Raw genomic sequence first — 18879 nt, 5'->3', positions numbered from 1 at the left:
CCTTGTACCCGAGAAGGTTACTGAAGGTTACTGTACCCGAGAAAATTACTGTCCCCGAGAAGATTACTGTACCCGAGAAGGTTACTGTACCCGAGAAGGTTACTACCCGAGAAGTTTACTGTACCCGAGAAGGTTATTGTACTCGAGAAGGTTACTGTACCCGAGAAGGTTTGTACCCGAGAAGGTTATTGTACCCGAGAAGGTTACTGTACCCGAGAAGGTTACTACCCGAGAAGGTTACTGTACCCGAGAAGGTTATTGTACCCGAGAAGGTTACTACCCGAGAAGGTTACTGTACCCCAGAAGGTTATTGTACACGAGAAGGTTACTACCCGAGAAGATTACTGTACCCGAGAAGGTTATTGTACCCGAGAAGGTTACTGTACCCAAGAAGGTTATTGTGCCCGAGAAGGTTACTGTACCCGAGAAGGTTTTTTTAACCGAGAAGGTTACTGTCCCCGAGAAGGTTACTGTACCCGAGAAAGTTACTGTACCCGAGAAGGTTACTGTACCCGCGAAGGTTACTGTACCCGAGAAGGTTACTGTACCAGAGAAGGGTACTGTACCCGAGAAGGGACTGTACCCGAGAAGTTTATATAAAAAGCTACATTATAGGTTATGTTTTAAACCCTACATAAAGGTGCATCACTACCCGAGAAGTTTACTGTACCCGAGAAGGTTATTGTACTCGAGAAGGTTACTGTACCCGAGAAGGTTACTACCCGAAAAGGTTATTGTACCCGAGAAGGTTGTTGTACCCGAGAAGGTTACTGTACCCGAGAAGGGTACTGTACCCGAGAAGGTTACTACCCGAGAAAGTTATTGTACCCGAGAAGGTTATTGTACCAGAGAAAGTTACTACCTGTACCCGAGAAGGTTATTGTACCCGAGAAGGGTACTGTACCCGAGAAGGTTACTACCCGAGAAGGGTACTGTACCCGAGAAGGTTACTACCCGAGAAGGTTTCTACCCGAGAAGGTTACTACCCGAGAAGGTTATTGTACCCAAGAAGGTTATTGTACCCGAGAAGATGATTGTACCCGAGAAGGTTACTACCCGAGAAGAATACTGTACCCGAGAAGGTTATTGTGCCCGAGAAGGTTACTGTACCCGAGAAGGTTACTATCCGAGAAGTTTACTGTACCCGAGAAGGTTATTGTACTCGAGAAGGTTACTGTACCCGAGAAGGTTACTACCCGAAAAGGTTACTGTACCCGAGAAGGTTACTGTCCCCGAGAATGTTATTGTACCCGAGAAGGTTATTGTACCCGAGAAGGGTACTGTACCCGAGAAGGTTACTACCCGAGAAGGTTATTGTACCCGAGAAGGCTATTGTACCCGAGAAGATGATTGTACCCGAGAAGGTTACTACCCGAGAAGGTTTCTACCCGAGAAGGTTACTGTACCCGAGAAGGTTTTTTTAACCGAGAAGGTTACTGTCCCCGAGAAGGTTACTGTACCCGAGAAAGTTACTGTACCCGAGAAGGTTACTGTACCCGAGAAAGTTACTGTACCCGAGAAGGTTACTGTCCCCGAGCAGGTTACTGTACCCGAGAAGGTTACTGTACCAGAGAAGGGTACTGTACCCGAGAAGGGACTGTACCCGAGAAGTTTATATAAAAAGCTACATTATAGGTTATGTTTTAAACCCTACATAAAGGTGCATCACTACCCGAGAAGTTTACTGTACCCGAGAAGGTTATTGTACTCGAGAAGGTTACTGTACCCGAGAAGGTTACTACCCGAAAAGGTTATTGTACCCGAGAAGGTTGTTGTACCCGAGAAGGTTACTGTACCCGAGAAGGGTACTGTACCCGAGAAGGTTACTGTACCCGAGAAGGCTATTGTACCCGAGAAGATGATTGTACCCGAGAAGGTTACTACCCGAGAAGGTGACTGTACCCGAGAAGGTTACTGTCCCCGAGAAGGTTACTACCCGAGAAGGTTTCTGTACCCGAGAAGGTTACTGTACCCGAGAATGTTATTGTACCCGAGAAGGTTATTGTACCCGAGAAGATGATTGTACCCGAGAAGGTTACTACCCGAGAAGGTTTCTGTACCCGAGAAGGTTATTGTACCCGAGAAGATGATTGTACCCGAGAAGGTTATTGTACCCGAGAAGATGATTGTACCCGAGAAGGTTATTGTACCCGAGAAGATGATTGTACCCGAGAAGGTTACTACCCGAGAAGGTGACTGTACCCGAGAAGGTTACTGTCCCCGAGAATGTTATTGTACCCGAGAAGGTTATTGTACCCGAGAAGGGTACTGTACCCGAGAAGGTTACTACCCGAGAAGGTTACTGTACCAGAGAAGGTTACTGTACCCGAGAAGGGACTGTACCCGAGAAGTTTATATAAAAAGCTACATTATAGGTTATGTTTTAAACCCTACATAAAGGTGCATCATGACTTCACAAACCAAATAAAACAAAACTTAAGAAAAAATCCTATATCGAAATTCAAAATGTCCGCCAAACTTTTGAAGTCTTTTGTGACAAAGGAAGCTGCGAAATAGAACGTTTTGTATATGTCAGTGTGAAGATTATACCTGTTTTCTAAACCTAAGCAGGGAACTTTTCGCCATAACGCCATAATATATGTCTTTAAGAAAAAATCCTTTTCATTCAACATACTTTTTCTAAATATCATTTTTAAGCTATTTTATCTAGTTTTTAGTTTTCATTTGAATATAACCAAAAGCAAAATTCAAGACCATATTAGGACGTTTCCAGAGTATAATTTAAAAAAAGTTGAACAAAAATATAATCTAGCATATACATTCTTAAAATAGTGGTGCCAAATTGGGCCGATTCACGGTTCCCAACCAATAAGCTTTAAATTTCGCAAGACCATGTTCTTTGTCAAATACACATAAAGTATCATGCTGAAAAAAAACTATGTTCGTTCTTCACAGCTTAATGGATTGCTGAAGAAGAAAGCTGTACGATGCGATGTTTTTCCATTTCCTTTCTTTTATGAAGTTCTCGGCAAGTCCTTTTTGCGTAAGAATGATCTTTATTATCCTTTTGGTGTAGATATCGAAGAGCAAGTTTATCTTCTGAAAAACCCCCATATACATTGAAGGAATAGAATGTTATATAATTTAGTGTTAAATGTTAACTTAAGAATGACGACTGAAATATATGAGGACATCTGCATTGTGTAATGGATATTTCTCTACATCACGGTAAACCAAATGAAAATGTAAACGTAGTATACCTAAAATCCCTGGTCGGGTTTCCAATCTCAGTCTCATGATTCCTTTCGCTATAAAATTTAATCGATACGAAACATTCGATAAACTCTATTCAAACAATCGGACATTTAAAGGAAAATAGCGATCATTCACAAAAAAAGGATCCATCTAAAATTAGAAATGAAAGGAGATGAAAGCATGAGTCAACTATCTACTTTTTGTTTGAAAAGTTACAAAATATAACCGGACAAACAGGAAACAAACATCTGCCCTTTGCCCTTGATTATGGCTTTAACCCTTTCACCACCATAGACCATATTGGACTCATCCTAATAAATGCATGGTAGAGTCCACTAAAGTTACCTAGGGGTGAAAGGGTTAATCAGTTGGTCCTGTCTCATCAATACTTCTTACTTACAAAAATAATTAAATACGTTGTTTCCACATATGATTACAGTCATATTACGATACTGTATACTTTCGAAGTGTAATAAATGAAATGTGGATTTTGAAAAACTCAAAAAATATTTTTGGAAATCTTGAGCAATTCTCATCAACAATATGTTTCTTCTATCAGAACCTTTGACTTTTCCATTTTTTACACTACCATATCTCAAATCTAACTGATATTATGTCTTGATTCTCTTTACTATGAGAGCTCTCTTTACCAAGAAAGGCGAATAGTGATATAAAGAGATTAATAGAATCCATTCCTAATGTGAGGTACGGATATGGTAATTCAGTCCCAAGGGATAAAATAATGAGCAGGAGACCCAAGGCTTTGCGGATATCTCGGTCTAGTATGCAGGAAAGAGTTATCTCTTCCCTGGCAACACAGCGATCACCCTGTGAAGTAAGGGAGAAAACGTTGTCAGCAATTTTGGAGCCCATTTTGCAGAAACAAGACAAAGGCCCAGATGAAAATATACTGAGATTGAAATCTTGAGAATGACTGAGTTCCTTGCTGACACTATCTTCAATGGCAAGATTTTCCAGCAGACTGTGGGCATTCCTATGGTAACAAATTGTGCCCTTCTGGTCGGCTTATTTTCGTTTACATGCGAGGCTGTATATGTTGAAGAGCTGATCAGGACTAGTAACGAAATATTGCCATGCAAGTCCTTCAATTTTCAGATAGTTCGACGATGGGCCATCGGCTCACTGATAAACAGTAAGATAAGCATGACGGCTTCGGGTTTCCGATGGAAGTGCCCTTTTCTTTAAAGAAACATGAACCATTGTGTTAACATGTTGCATTTAAATTTGCATTCAAGACTGAAATTGCACCCAATAGCATAATTCCCGTGACTGACTTGACTAATGAAGACAAATTTACAACAAGGGGTTTCTAGAGAGACGGGTGATGGAAGACTGTTGGTAAGTTCTATATCACCATTATGAGCTCATTGGGAAATGTTCTATATCCTTATGTGATATTATGGTCGATGTTTTGATTATTTATCATAAGCGTGCCTTGTTTGTTTTACTGAGGACGAGACATTACTTGAATATGACATAGATTTACATGTCGGGTGTTGTCGATATAGCTGATCGAAGACACCCACAATTTAAAAACACTTGTATTTTTTTGTGTAAATTTGCATCTCACCTGTGTTCGTGCTTTTGTAATTAAGAGGCAGACCTGCGAGGAAACCTGTTATTAACGTGTAAGTTTTCGATTTTGAGTTCGAGTTACCATTTTGCTTACCCTTTTGTATTCTGTATTCTCTTACTTCTTCGGGATAAAAGTGCTATGTGCTAATTACAATGCAAAACAAAACTTGCTTTTGAGTACAATGTGGGTAAAGCAAAGACGTTAACATCAGGATCCCTCACAAGTCTGTCTCTTTAACGGATGCAAGCTTTGAGCCTATTTCAACCTACCCACGAAATAATGCACAAAGATAAAGGACTTTGAGACACACACACAATGAACAAGAGGTAGCTCACATTCGACAAGTCAGAAGGTATTTCACAAGGCACGCTGACTACAGTTGAAGGTGCTTGAGACATATATAATGAGTATGCAAAGCCTGAATGATGGAGGAATATCATGACCATGTTTGCAATTTAAAGACAGGGAAATATGAACGGGCAGTATTTATAGGCATGCATGGACTTCATATTGTTGTCAGGGTATTTCACAGTAGAAACATTTAGAATTTGCAACTCAAAGCACAGGAGCCTGAAGTTCTGTCAATAATGAATAATAACAGTAATACACAAAGAAAATCTATAATATGCTTAAAAACATATTATAGGTATTTTTTGTGTATTACTTTTATTATTCATTATTGACAGAACTTCAGGCTCCTGTGCTCAAAGGGAAACGAGATATGCCTCTACTTTTATATAGCAGCACACAGTTGTCAGCTATAGCTTGCATCTGGCAGGATCTGTGCAGGAAGCAATATGGATTTTACATGGTCTGACGTGACCTTTGACCCTCATAAACATCGTTCATCATATTCTTCAGAATGATTGTTTTCAGTGCATGGCGAAACACATTGATTTATTTGAAAGTTTGCTGAAACAATGACATCATCAAATGACAGTAGTATCTTGAGCGGTTCTGCAGCGTTATATCCGAGTACAGCGTTGTACACATGTAACTTATAAACTACAGGTCTCAGTGGCTTAATACATATTTTTAAAACAGCAGGTCTCTTTTGCATCTACAAACAATATTGTATACACTACCAGTGCCCTTTGATATTACATACGATATTTTGCTGTTTTTACCAGAAAGAAAAAGATATTGTTATCAAGAAGTGGCCTTTTGGTATTACGACCTTGCTTAACTTCAATCAACAAATACCATTCTTATTATGAATAAATTCAACAATTAAAAACTATTAAGAAATAGTTTGGACTGCCCATCTGTCTTTTTCAGATATAGAAAGTACTGTACATACGGAAGAACAAGTATAAGCGGTTGTTCACCTTTCTCGCATGCAGGTTAGCTAAGAATTGGCCAGGGCGACTTTCGTTTATTGTGATCCACTGTTGAACCTCAGTTGGTTTGTTTATGAAACAAGGTCGGACCTATTAAGCTGATACTGCTTTCAGGCGAGCTCTGACAAAGCCTTGCAAGGCCTGCATAAACATTTGCAGGTCCGCCAGGATTTATACCCGAAAATGCTACACTTTAAAAAAAAAACCGGTTGGTCTGCATAAACGTAAAGGACCTAGCAATGTCTGTCAATCCAAAATGATAAACAGAATGACGGACAAGATATAGTGCACATTAGCTTTAGCTCAACTTAGTCTTAGGTAATCACCAAATAAACAAGAAAGTCTTACTTCATATTTCACATTTATTCATAAATAACAACGTTGTTTTAGTCGACTTATCCAAACAGGGCTGAGTCACACAACCATGGGTGACAGCACAAGTCACATGACCAATGTCAATCTATAAGAGCCTCAAATCTTGGTCACATGATCATGAGTCACGCGCTCGCCAAAAACAATAGCCTCAATACAACCATTAGCAAATTCAATACAATGCTTCTTTATAAACTTCCTCAAAAAACATTAAAAATACAAATATATTGGATATATAGATAAAGGAAACTATTTGATGAGAGTATATAGTTCACCACTTTGGCGAAAATAAAAACGGAAATATCCCTAAAATAAATTTTGCCATAGGTTATAATCCTATTTTGAATAAAATATATTTGAAAAAATTGGAAGAAGAAAGATTAATGCTTCAATGATATTTCTTTTAAACAAAAAATCTATCCATATGCAGAAAAAGTTGCATTATATACTTTGATGTTAAAAACATTAAATTTTTATTATAAAAACTCCATTTACTACTTTTGGCCTCTATTGTAACGGGTACCACTTGTCTTTAAAAAACATTTACTACAGCACAACCACAGAAATGATCCAGTAGGACCACGGTACTGATATTGTATACAGGACAGTGATTATTCTATTTATATAAGGACGTGCTACCTAGCCGTTATACCTGTGACTTACATGAGTTACCTCCCTTACAATGATCTCCTCAACATTATGTATTTAGTTAGAATAGCTATATGCATACATTACTCATCTTACCAATAAATATGCTGAATGAAAAATACCATGATAAAAAGTTCATTTGAAAAACTTTCTTTTTTGTGCTTTTACAGTGTTTGATAAAAAGGAAATGGACGATATGGACGGAAACAACAAATCTGTACATGTTGCGCGTTCTCGGTGACAGTGAAAAAGTGTATAGTGACTAGTGACGTATAGAGAGTATAATATCAGATTATTCTGAGAACAGGTGAGGTGGCCTGGATGTGTAAACCATTTGACATACCTAATGCCATCATATATATATATTGCTACAGGTGTGCAAAGTAAAATAAAATATGACATCATATACACAGTATATGTATAAGATGATAAGTTTCTAGAACATATTCTTTGTTCTTATCTGTTACTGACTTAATAGTAACTGACGCTGAAGTCTGGCTGGACGGGGACATCATATTAACTGCAAACATCATCATATTTACTGCAAACATCTGTACAGCTTAGGAAAGTAAGAAGCTTAAGTGCTCAGCTTCACATTAATTAATCTAATCCAGACTTGGATAGAAGTCATTAAACTAATTGTACTCATCAGATATTTTGAGACAGGTGACAATGAAAATATGATACTTTGGGTACAAGTGACCCTACACAAGATATTTTGTGTACAGGTGACTATACACACAAGATATCTTGAGTACAAGTAACCATACATGTGACGTAATAAATTTCGAGTACAAGTGACCATACACATAAGACATCTTGAGTACAAGTGACCATACACACAAGATATTCTGGGTACAAGTGACTATACACATAAGATATTCTGGGTACAAGTGACCATACACATAAGACATCTTGAGTACAAGTGACCATACACAAGATATTTTGAGTACAAGTGACCCTACACAAGATATTCTGGGTACAAGTGACCATACACATAAGATATTCTGGGTACAAGTGACCATACACATAAGACATCTTGAGTACAAGTGACCATACACAAGATATTTTGAGTACAAGTGACCATACACAAGATATTCTGGGTACAAGTGACCATACACAAGATATTTTGAGTACAAGTGACCATACACAAGATATTTTAAGTACAAGTGACCATACACAAGATATTCTGGGTACAAGTGACCATACACAAGATATTTTAAGTACAAGTGACCATACACAAGATATTTTAAGTACAAGTGACCATACACAAGATATTTTAAGTACAAGTGACAGTACATGTAAGATGTATTGTGCATTAAGAATAACATACTCTTCAGATAATTTGTGTGCTTACAACACACTAAGTAACAGCTAAACCATTTCATGGTTTAGTTTTATTAGAATATAACTGCAAACTTATGTTTAAAAAATAAAATGGTAAAAAAATAAAATAATGATACAATCACGAAATCACCCTTTGACAACAACAAATATCATATTTGCGGGTGTATCACTAACTTCTAGGTGTGTGAACACTGACACTAGGTAAAATATGCCTGCCGCGTACACGACACGTAGTCCGTCCTATATATACAGCTACATAAACATGAACTGTACAAACACTGATTGTGTTATACTAGGCTACAATACTGTTGGTATGTAGGCTACAAACACTGATTGTGTTATACTTATAAGCTACAATACTGTTGATATGTAGGCTACAAATCATTTCATGATAATACAAGCAGGCGATGTAACACTAATAAATACAGGATGAAAATCAAACTTTTCTCACAGAGAGAAGTGTTTTTTTAAAGCAGAGTGATGAATTTGACATTAACATGATGAGACACAAATAGAGGATGAGAGAATAATAATCTGCTGGTAATGTTGGAAAAAATCGATAATACAAAACATTTTCATATACAATATATAAAATATTCAAGCACATAGAAAAATGGATCATAATAAGTGAAATTCACAAGTTAAAGGAATTTTTTTTCTAAAAGTTTTCAAATAATATTTTCATTAAAAATGTGTTTGGTCAAATTATATCAAAACGAGCTGAGGTGGGAGTGGGGTATATATCGTATTCAGTATCTTTACCAACACTTTAACTTGTATCAACATCCACCAATCTAAAAAAGTTGTTGGACAGTGGAGAAGACATGTTTTAGATGTGTTGCTTGGTAAAGAAATATCGGGTTATCATTGATATCGTAGAACCAGGTTGTAAAATTTCAAATTATAAAAAAATAGTGAAAAAAATAATTCAAGAAAAATTGTCCAAACTGGACTGATTGCGTCTACCGCTCATGACGGTAAACAGAATAAACACATTCCCCAAGGTAATTAATTATGCAGGGAAAACAGATCACACTATCAAATCGGATTTTTCAGAAATATCACAAGACTAAGGCTTTTTAAACAACATGATCACTGGTATCATACGTACATTAATGTATAGTTTCTATTTCTGATTGATTTAAATGGATCAAAGAAATAGTCCTCTGCTGTCAGCAAGGTGCTCTGAATTATAATACAATCATTTTGTTTGGCAGCACATGGAGGATTTGTAACTAGAACACAGTCAGAACACAACATACATAAATAAAGATATACATGTATAATATATATACATATTTTTATAGGACAAAATGCTGATTACACCAAGCTATTTGTCAACAACAACAACTAGTACAGTTTGTAATTAACACATGATGATTTAGAACTAGCTGTTAAATGTCATACACAAGAATGTAAAGCTATCCATGATAATCAGCTTCACTATATTTTTCAAAATATAGAAATTATTCACCAAAACATTACTTGATAATGCTTCTTATTCCTCAGCAGTTTACACCATATATAAAAGCTATCTTTCTCCTCAGCAGATTACACCATATATAAAAGTAATCTTTCTCCTCAGCAGATTTTACCGTGTAAAATGATGGTAGAATTATAACTATTCCCCTGTGGTCCCCGCCATGAAAAATAACAGCAGGTTTATTCCTCAGCAGTTTTCACAATGGAACATGAAAGATTTTTTTTTCTTTCTCTGCAGTTTTCATCATGTAAAATAATTGTAGAATTATAATTATTCCTCTGTGGTTTCCACCATGTAATAAATAGCAAGCTCATTCCTCATCAGTTTCCGTAAAATAACAGCAGATTTATTCCTCAGCAGTTAACACCATATAAAAATAATCTTAATACTCGTATAAAATAATTATAGAATTATAATTATTCCCCTGTAGTTTCCACTATGTAAAATTTGGTTTGTGTTTTACGTCCTACTAATAGCTATGGTCATTTAAGGACGTGCCAGGTTTTGGTGATGGAGGAAAGCCGGAGTTCCCTGAGAAAACAACTGACCAACAGCCAGTACCTGGCGACTGCCGCACGTGGGTCCTTAACCCGCGACCAAGCGGTGGAGGGCTAGTGGTAACAGAATGTCAGACGCCTTAACCACTTGGCCACCGCGGCCCCCACTATGTGAAGTAATAGCATTTTTATTCCTCAGGAGTTTTCACTCAAATGAGTCTTTTTTTTTCTCAGCAGCTTCCACCACGTTACATGATATTAGTCTAATTTCTCAACAATATCGTAAACTGTATCGTAATTATTCCAGCAATTACTTATATAAGAAAATATTTCTATTCTTATTATTTGCACATAATTGTTGAATATTTGTCGCACAAAAAAAAATCAATTAAACTCATACTCTACTGTAAACAGTAATTATATCACAGACAATAGCGGAATGCTTTATAACAAAAAAATATTGGACGGAGAGAAAAACTGTGATACACATTAATATTTATGTAACATATACAAGAAAAAGAAAAAAAACGGCCATACTAGGATTGAAACATTCGGTAACCAAACTTTACTTGTATTTCTTACAGGGTTTTTAACAGAAATAAACAGATTAATTTACCTTGTCAACAATTTGGTGATATCATCTTAATTTCCATTCAAGTATTGAAAGAATGCCTGAAATCTTTTTAAAAGCAATTCAATATGTTATTTAAAAAAATATTTTACATAAGCTATTTTAAAAGAACCTAGAATGGATGAAACCCGTATCTATATAAATGAAACCTATTTTGAAGATTTGAGTTTGAAATCAAATTGTGAAGGATATGATGAATATCAGAATGAACTAAAGAAAGAATATTTGTATTTCCTTTATAGGGAGATGTCTCTATTTTAGTACATGCTCTTCCTCAGACAGATGAAGCGGGGTAAGCTGTAATCAAACACAATAGGCGAGTTTATCACACTAAGCTTGACACTTAGTTCACTGTTACGACACCAGGTTGTTTCGTTTTCTTTGCCTCCAAAGCTGCAATCTGCTGCGCTCTCTCTTTCTTCATTTTTTCTGTCTTCGTTACTCGTGATGTTAGGCTTAAAGGTGGCAAGATCTTTTCCAGTTTGGGAGACTTTGGGAACTTAAGTAAAGTAGACACACGATCTAGTAGAGTTCTGTAACAGAATAACACAGTCATCAGCCCAATGGAACAACTCTGATTGATGGAAGGGAATACTCCTACTGAGATATTCTTAAATTAGTTCTGTGTGACTGTTTTCAAAAATGAAGCTGGTCCATTTGTTTAAAATCAGGCTGGTCTATTGGGTGACTGTTTTAAATGAGGCTGGTCTATATGAGGATTTGTTTTTTAGATGAGGCTGGTCAATTTGAGGCTGGTCTATATGAGGACTGTTTTAGATAAAGCTGGTCTATATGAGGACTGTTTTAGATGAGGCTGGTCTATATAAGGACTGTTTTAGATGAGGCTGGTCTATTTGAGGACTGTTTTAGATAAGGCTGGTCTATTGGAGGACTGTTTAAGATGAGGCTGGTCTATTTGAGGACTGTTTTAGATGAGGCTTGTCTCTATGAGGATTTTTTTTAGATGAGGCTGGTCTATTTGAGGCTGGTCTATGTTAGGCTGGTCTATATGAGGACTGCTTTAGATGAGGCTGGTCTTTTTTGAGCACTGTTTTAGATGAAGCTAGTCTATATGAGGACTGTTTTAGATAATGCTGGTCTATATGAGGATTGTTTTAGATGAGGCTGGTCTATTTGAGGACTGTTTTAGATGAGGCTGGTCTATATGAGGACTGTTTTAGATGAGGCTGGTCTATTTGAGGACTGTTTTAGATGAGGCTGGTCTATATGAGGACTGTTTTAGATGAGGCTGGTCTATTTGAGGACTGTTTTAGATGAGGCTTGTCTATTTGAGGACTGTTTTAGATGAAGCTGGTCTATGTGAGGCTGGTCTATATGAGGACTGTTTAAGTTTAGATGAGGCTGGTCTATTTGAGGTCTGTTTTAGATGAGGCTGGTCTATGTGAGGCTGGTCTATATGAGGACTGTTTTAGATGAAGCTGGTCTAGATGAGGCTGGTCTATATGAGGACTGTTTTAGATGAGGCTGGTCTATTTGAGGACTGTTTTAGATGAGGCTTGTCTATTTGAGGACTGTTTTAGATGAAGCTGGTCTATGTGAGGCTGGTCTATATGAGGACTGTTTAAGTTTAGATGAGGCTGGTCTATTTGAGGTCTGTTTTAGATGAGGCTGGTCTATGTGAGGCTGGTCTATATGAGGACTGTTTTAGATGAGGCTGGTCTATTTGAGGACTGTTTTATATGAGGCTAGTCTTTGTGAGGACTGTTTTAGATGAGGCTGGTCTACTTGAGGCTGGTATATGTGAGGCTGGTCTATTTGAGGACTGTTTTAGATGAGGCTAGTCTATTTGAGGTCTGTTTTAGATGACGCTGGTCTATTTGCGGCTGGTCTATGTGAGCAGCTAAGGTCATTTAAGGATGTGCCTCCATGTGTATTATGAATGTGTGCTTGTGTGTATGTGGTGGAGTGTTGGTGTATTTGCCACCATGTGATATCGGGGATCTGATGCCAACTTTATAGTGCTATCTCACTGAAATGCCATGCCGAGGGCATCCATCAGTTTTCCACCCAATCACAATGACAATGGGTAAACTAGTTATTACCCTAAATTGCTGAACGTTAAGCAGGAAATCACTGCTACCTGTAACCATTGTTAAGGACTTTGGTATGCCTCAGCCTGGGGACAGAACCCGTTGCCTATCCTACTTAGAAGTCTGCTCAACATTAAAGCCAAAAGTAAGGATTTACCAAGAAAGGGGGTAGGAAATGATAGTTAGCAATAGAAAGAGATACAAAGATCCCTAATATAACAATGGGTGCATCAGATTTATTTTGATCGCTGTTGTGTCCCCAAGTAGAGGGCACAAAAACTAAATCCCCAATTCTGCAGCGGGTTCCTACATTAGTCACCCCTTATGATACATGCCGAGGCTAACAGTAGGTATATTCTTTCCTTGAACCCCGACCTGCAGGGTTGCAACTGGTAATGCATCTGAAGTGACTAATTAATTAATTAATAATTATCATTAGACTTTAGGAAGTGGTGAGACAAGTTAATATATGATATCTACATCATTTGAAAACTTTCTGTCTCTTTACTTACTCAACACGATTCTTCTTATCATCTAAAAATATCAAGGTGTCGTCTAACTCTTTGGATGGAACACTCTCAGGATTGATTAACTGAAATACAAAAAAGACAAATGAAAATAAAACTTTCATTTCTTCATTTTTAAATGATCTTTTCATTATTAACAGCTGTTAAATTATTTAAGATGTAGAAATTTGTCAAATTTGTTTAAAACTTGGTAGCATCAAAAAAAAAAAAGGTGTAAGAATATCTTTATTGTAATACCTGACTTACCTTAAGTTTAGCGCCAACATTGAAGCGACAGCTGCGTTGTTTGGCACTAAGTGTGAGGGCTATACGGTCCTGACTCATCACGCGTACTCCCGTGTACTTGTTTAGCCCAAAGTGGATCGGCTGAAACGGAGGAGCGTGGACATGGGTCTCCTGGTCCTTCCAGCTCCATCGTCTTCTACGGTTACCGAAGGCATCAAGTTCTATTCCACCAAATGGCTCCATACACAGCCTACAAAAATAATATAGTCGATACAGTCTATTGGTTATGTATTGTTCAAAGTTGGTATCTACCAGTCTGCAATGAAATAAGATACTACATCAAGTTATAAATATTAGGAACTATAGTCAATTGTTTATATTGCTAGGGTGAAAGCATGTTATGAAACCTACACAAGTCTGTCAAGATATAATGGTACGTCAAGTCAAAAACATTAGCCACAACGGTAGATTGATCATAACATGATATGATTTCACTTTTATCTGATAACATTGTTAAGATGATTACATGGCATGATCCTAATAATACTTACCTGATAGCATTGCTATGTTATACATCACATGGTATTTCTTACATGATAACATCTTTCCCTGATAACACCTGATAACTTGACCTGACAATATTTAGTTTATATGTAATTACATGGCCTGACTATCAGATACCAATATTGTGAGGATGATAACAAGGTATTTCTAATCTGATAACATTCCTACCTGGTAATACCTGATAACTGATAGCACTTTCCTGATAAGATTTATAAAGTATTACATGGAATGGCTATCAGATAGTAAAAATTTACCTGATAAAATTGTGAGGATGATACCATATCCTATAATACCTGTTCCCGATATCACTTATAACATTTATTCTCTACAGCTTTCAGTCAACAACATATTTACTTGATAACATTGTTAGGATGATAACACTGTACTTCTATTATAACATCCCTACATGATTACATTATTAGGATGATAACACTGTATTTCTATTATAACATCCCTACCTGATAACATTGTTAGGATGACAATGTATATCTAATCTGATAACATCCCTACCTGATAGCATTGTTAGGATGATAACACTGTATTTATATTATAACATCCCTACCTGATAACATTGTTAGGATGATAACACTGTATTTCTATTATAACATCCCTACCTAATAACATTGTTAGGATGATAACATTGTTGGGATGATAATGTATATCTTATCTAAAAACATCCCTACCTGATAACATTGGTATGATGATAACAATGTATTTCTAATCTGATAAAATATTTACCTGATAACATTGTTAGGATGATAACAGGTGGCATATCCATTAGGTTCAAACACTGAGAGGATGACTGGTAGGTCGGAGTCCTCTTGTACAACATAGGTGTACTGGCCTAGAGTCACAGACGAGATAGATATTGCAAGATTCCCAGAGGGATAACTAAGCAACAGTCAAGGTCAAAAAGAGGTTTAATGTTTGACACATCTTCACAAAGATCAATTGCAGAATTTCACTTTCAAAATTGGTCTCGAAAATTTATAAACATTGTCTATGAAAATTATGACATTCTTTCTTGTCATCATTAAATCTAAATGTCTACTTTTGTAAGGGTGTGGTTTTGTAAGCATGTGATATTGTATGTATGTCCTAGTGTAAGTGTGTGACATTGTATGTATGTCATAGTGTAAGTGTGTGACATTGTATGTATGTCGGAGTGAAAGTGTGACATTGTATGTATGTTGTAGCGTAAGTGTGTGACATTGTATGTATGTCGTAGTGTCAGTGTGTGACAATGTATGTATGTTGTAGTGTAAGTGTGTGACATTGTATGTATGTCATAGTGTAAGTGTGTGACATTGTATGTATGTCGTAGTGTCAGTATGTGACATTGTATGTATGTCGTAGTGTAAGTGTGACATTGTATGTATGTTGTAGCGTAAGTGTGTGACATTGTATGTATGTCATAGTGTAAGTGTGTGACATTGTATGTATGTCATAGTGTAAGTGTGTGACATTGTATGTATGTCGTAGTGTAAGTGTGACATTGTATGTATGTCATAGCATAAGTGTGTGACATTGTATGTATGTCGTAGTGTAAGCGTGTGAGATTGTATGTATGTCGTAGTGTAAGTGTGTGACATTGTATGTATGTCATAGTGTAAGTGTGTGACGTTGTATGTATGTCATAGTGTAAGTGTGTGACATTGTATGTATGTCGTGGCGTAAGTGTGTGACATTGTATGTATGTCGTAGTGTAAGCGTGTGAGATTGTATGTATGTCGTAGTGTAAGTGTGTGACATTGTATGTATGTCATAGTGTAAGTGTGTGACATTGTATGTATGTCGTAGTGTAAGTGTGTGCGTTTGTATGTATGTTGTAGTGTAAGTGTGTGACACTGTATGTATGTTGTAGTGTCAGTGTTTGACATTGTATGTTTGTGATAGTGTAAGTGTGTGACCTTGTATGTATGTCGTAGTGTCAGTGTGTGACATTGTATGTATGACGTAGTGTAAGCGTGTGAGATTGAATGTATGTCGTAGTGTAAGCGTGCGAGATTGTATGTATGTCGTAGTGGAAGCGTGTGAGATTGTATGTATGTCGTAGTGTAAGCGTGTGAGATTGTATGTAAGTCATAGTGTAACTGCAAGTGTGACATTGTATGTATGTCGTAGTGTAAGTAAGTGACATTGTATTTATGTATGTTATAGTTTAAGTGTGTGACATTGTATGTATGTATGTTGTAGTGTAAGTGTGTGACATTGTATGTATGTCGTAGTGTAAGTGTGTGACATTGTATGTTTGTAATAGTGTAAGTGTGTGACATTGTATGTTTTTCATAGTGTAAGTGTGTGACATTGTATGTATGTTGTAGTGTAAGTGTGTGACATTGTATGTATGTCAAAGTGTAAGTGTGTGACATTGTATGTATGTCGTAGTGTAAGTGTGCGACATTGTATGTATGTCGTAGTGTAAGCATGTGATATTGTATGTATGTCGTAGTGTAACTGTAAGTGTGTGNTATGTAAGTCATAGTGTAACTGCAAGTGTGACATTGTATGTATGTCATAGTGTAAGTAAGTGACATTGTATTTATGTATGTTATAGTATAAGTGTGTGACATTGTATGTATGTATGTTGTAGTGTAAGTGTGTGACATTGTATGTATGTATGTTGTAGTGTAAGTGTGTCATTGTATGTATGTTGTAGTGTTAGTGTTTGACATTGTATGTTTGTATGTTGTAGTGTAAGTGTGTGATATTGTACCATATGTGTGTCATACTGAAAGTGTGTGACATCGTACCATATGTGTGTCATACTGAAAGTGTGTGACATTGTATATATGTGTCATACTGAAAGTGTGTGACATTGTACCATATGTGTGTCATACTGAAAGTGTGTGACATTGTACCATATGTGTGTCATACTGAGAGTGTGTGACATTGTACCATATGGGTGTCATACTGAAAGTGTGTGACATTGTACCATATGTGTGTCATACTGAAAGTGTGCGACATTGTATATATGTTGTTGTGTAAGTGAGTGACATTGTATGTATGTCGTAGTGTAACAGTATGTGTGTGACATTGTACCATATGTGTGTCATACTGAAAGTGTGTGACATTGTATGTATGTTGTAGTGTAAGTGTGTGACATTGTTTGTGCAACAAAGTTCTAAGCCCTCAAGGATACAAAACATTTCCGGTTCCATCAGGGAACATGGTAAGGAATTTCTGCCCATCTTCATAGAACTTCTCTATCAGAGGTCGGTCATACAACTGTAAACATATCAAGTTAGAAATACATCAGTAAATGTGGTCTTACAAACCTGCACAGTCAAACTGTTATACAATATCACCAATATTCATCATTTTATCAAAATAATGTTATTTTTTGACACATTTTTATCAGAGATTATCAATTTGATAAAACTAAACTTACCTTCAGATATTGGATATCTTATATAGCAGCTAGTGTATGGTTTTATGTTGTTTATTGTTCAACGTCCTATCAACAGCCGAGGTCATTTAAGGACGTGAGCAAGTGTACAAGTGGGGACAAAGTGGGGGTTAAGAATGGGGATGCAAAGTCTCATGTGAACCTCATATAGGATCAATGGTTGTACCAAAATAAGGATGCAGCTAATTATGGTAGAATATAGATACCTAGAAGATACAAAACTGTATGTTCACCTCAGTTAATACATGTTAAGAAATACTGTGGTACCTGAAGCCTAATGTTAATGGTACTGTTAAATCACTAATTTTCGTGGGGTTTTCAATTTGATTGATTTCGTGGGTACTCTTCATCCACAAATTCATAGGTCCACGAAGTATTTACAGGTTTGACATTCTCCGTATGATTGGGTACTTGTAATCCACAAATTCATGTACATTGGGAAGTTTGACATTCTCCGTATGAATGGGTACTTGTAATCCACAAATTCATGTACCTTGGAAATGGTGTTTTTATTGGGAAACTACGAAATATGGGCCCCGAGAAAACACCTGCTTTCACAGTAACTTCACTAATATAACTTACATTTCCTGAGGCTATCATGGCAGGGTTAAGGGGCTCGGGGACAAAAATGTCCTCGTGTTCCTCCGGTAACAAGGGACTTGGGGCCCGGATGGTCCAACCCTCCTCCAGACATCTCTGCGAGGATAACATGTAGTTTATCGTCTTCATCTGGCGGGCAACTGCAAGGGAGGTAATCCATGTTATTGATTTCTTTTAGATATATTTGATTATCTCTCAGAGATAAATTCAGGAAATATCAAATCATTTTAAGTTTTAATTAGAATTTTTTTGAATATATAATAAGTTTTTAAGATGATTTACTATTATATATTATATATATATAGCTGATAATGAGCGAAATATGAATGACATGGAAGATATTACATTTTTAAACTCGCAAATATGAATGGA

General features: G+C 36.7%; 1 protein-coding gene across 5 annotated transcripts in view; it reads right to left on the bottom strand.

Moving 5' to 3' along the window:
• Window positions 1-6501: 6501 nt before the first annotated feature.
• Window positions 6502-18879, bottom strand: part of LOC110446086 (glutamate-rich protein 6-like) — a 32344-nt gene continuing 19966 nt past the window's right edge. For all 5 annotated transcript variants that reach the window (XM_021491046.1, XM_021491047.1, XM_021491049.1 and 2 more), the window contains 6 exons: window positions 18490-18647; window positions 17641-17726; window positions 15237-15389; window positions 13956-14184; window positions 13695-13774; window positions 6502-11664 (listed from right to left, as the gene is read on the bottom strand). In XM_021491046.1, the coding sequence (XP_021346721.1) occupies window positions 11475-11664; window positions 13695-13774; window positions 13956-14184; window positions 15237-15389; window positions 17641-17726; window positions 18490-18647 (896 nt within the window). In that variant the 3' untranslated portion in view covers window positions 6502-11474. The remainder of the gene's footprint in view (window positions 11665-13694; window positions 13775-13955; window positions 14185-15236; window positions 15390-17640; window positions 17727-18489; window positions 18648-18879) is intronic.

The sequence above is a fragment of the Mizuhopecten yessoensis genome, unplaced genomic scaffold, assembly GCF_002113885.1.
Source record: "Mizuhopecten yessoensis strain PY_sf001 unplaced genomic scaffold, ASM211388v2 scaffold2507, whole genome shotgun sequence".
Taxonomy (NCBI): Eukaryota; Metazoa; Mollusca; class Bivalvia; order Pectinida; family Pectinidae; genus Mizuhopecten; species Mizuhopecten yessoensis.
Note: the sequence above shows the minus strand (reverse complement) of the source record. Positions and strands in the feature narration are given on the sequence as shown.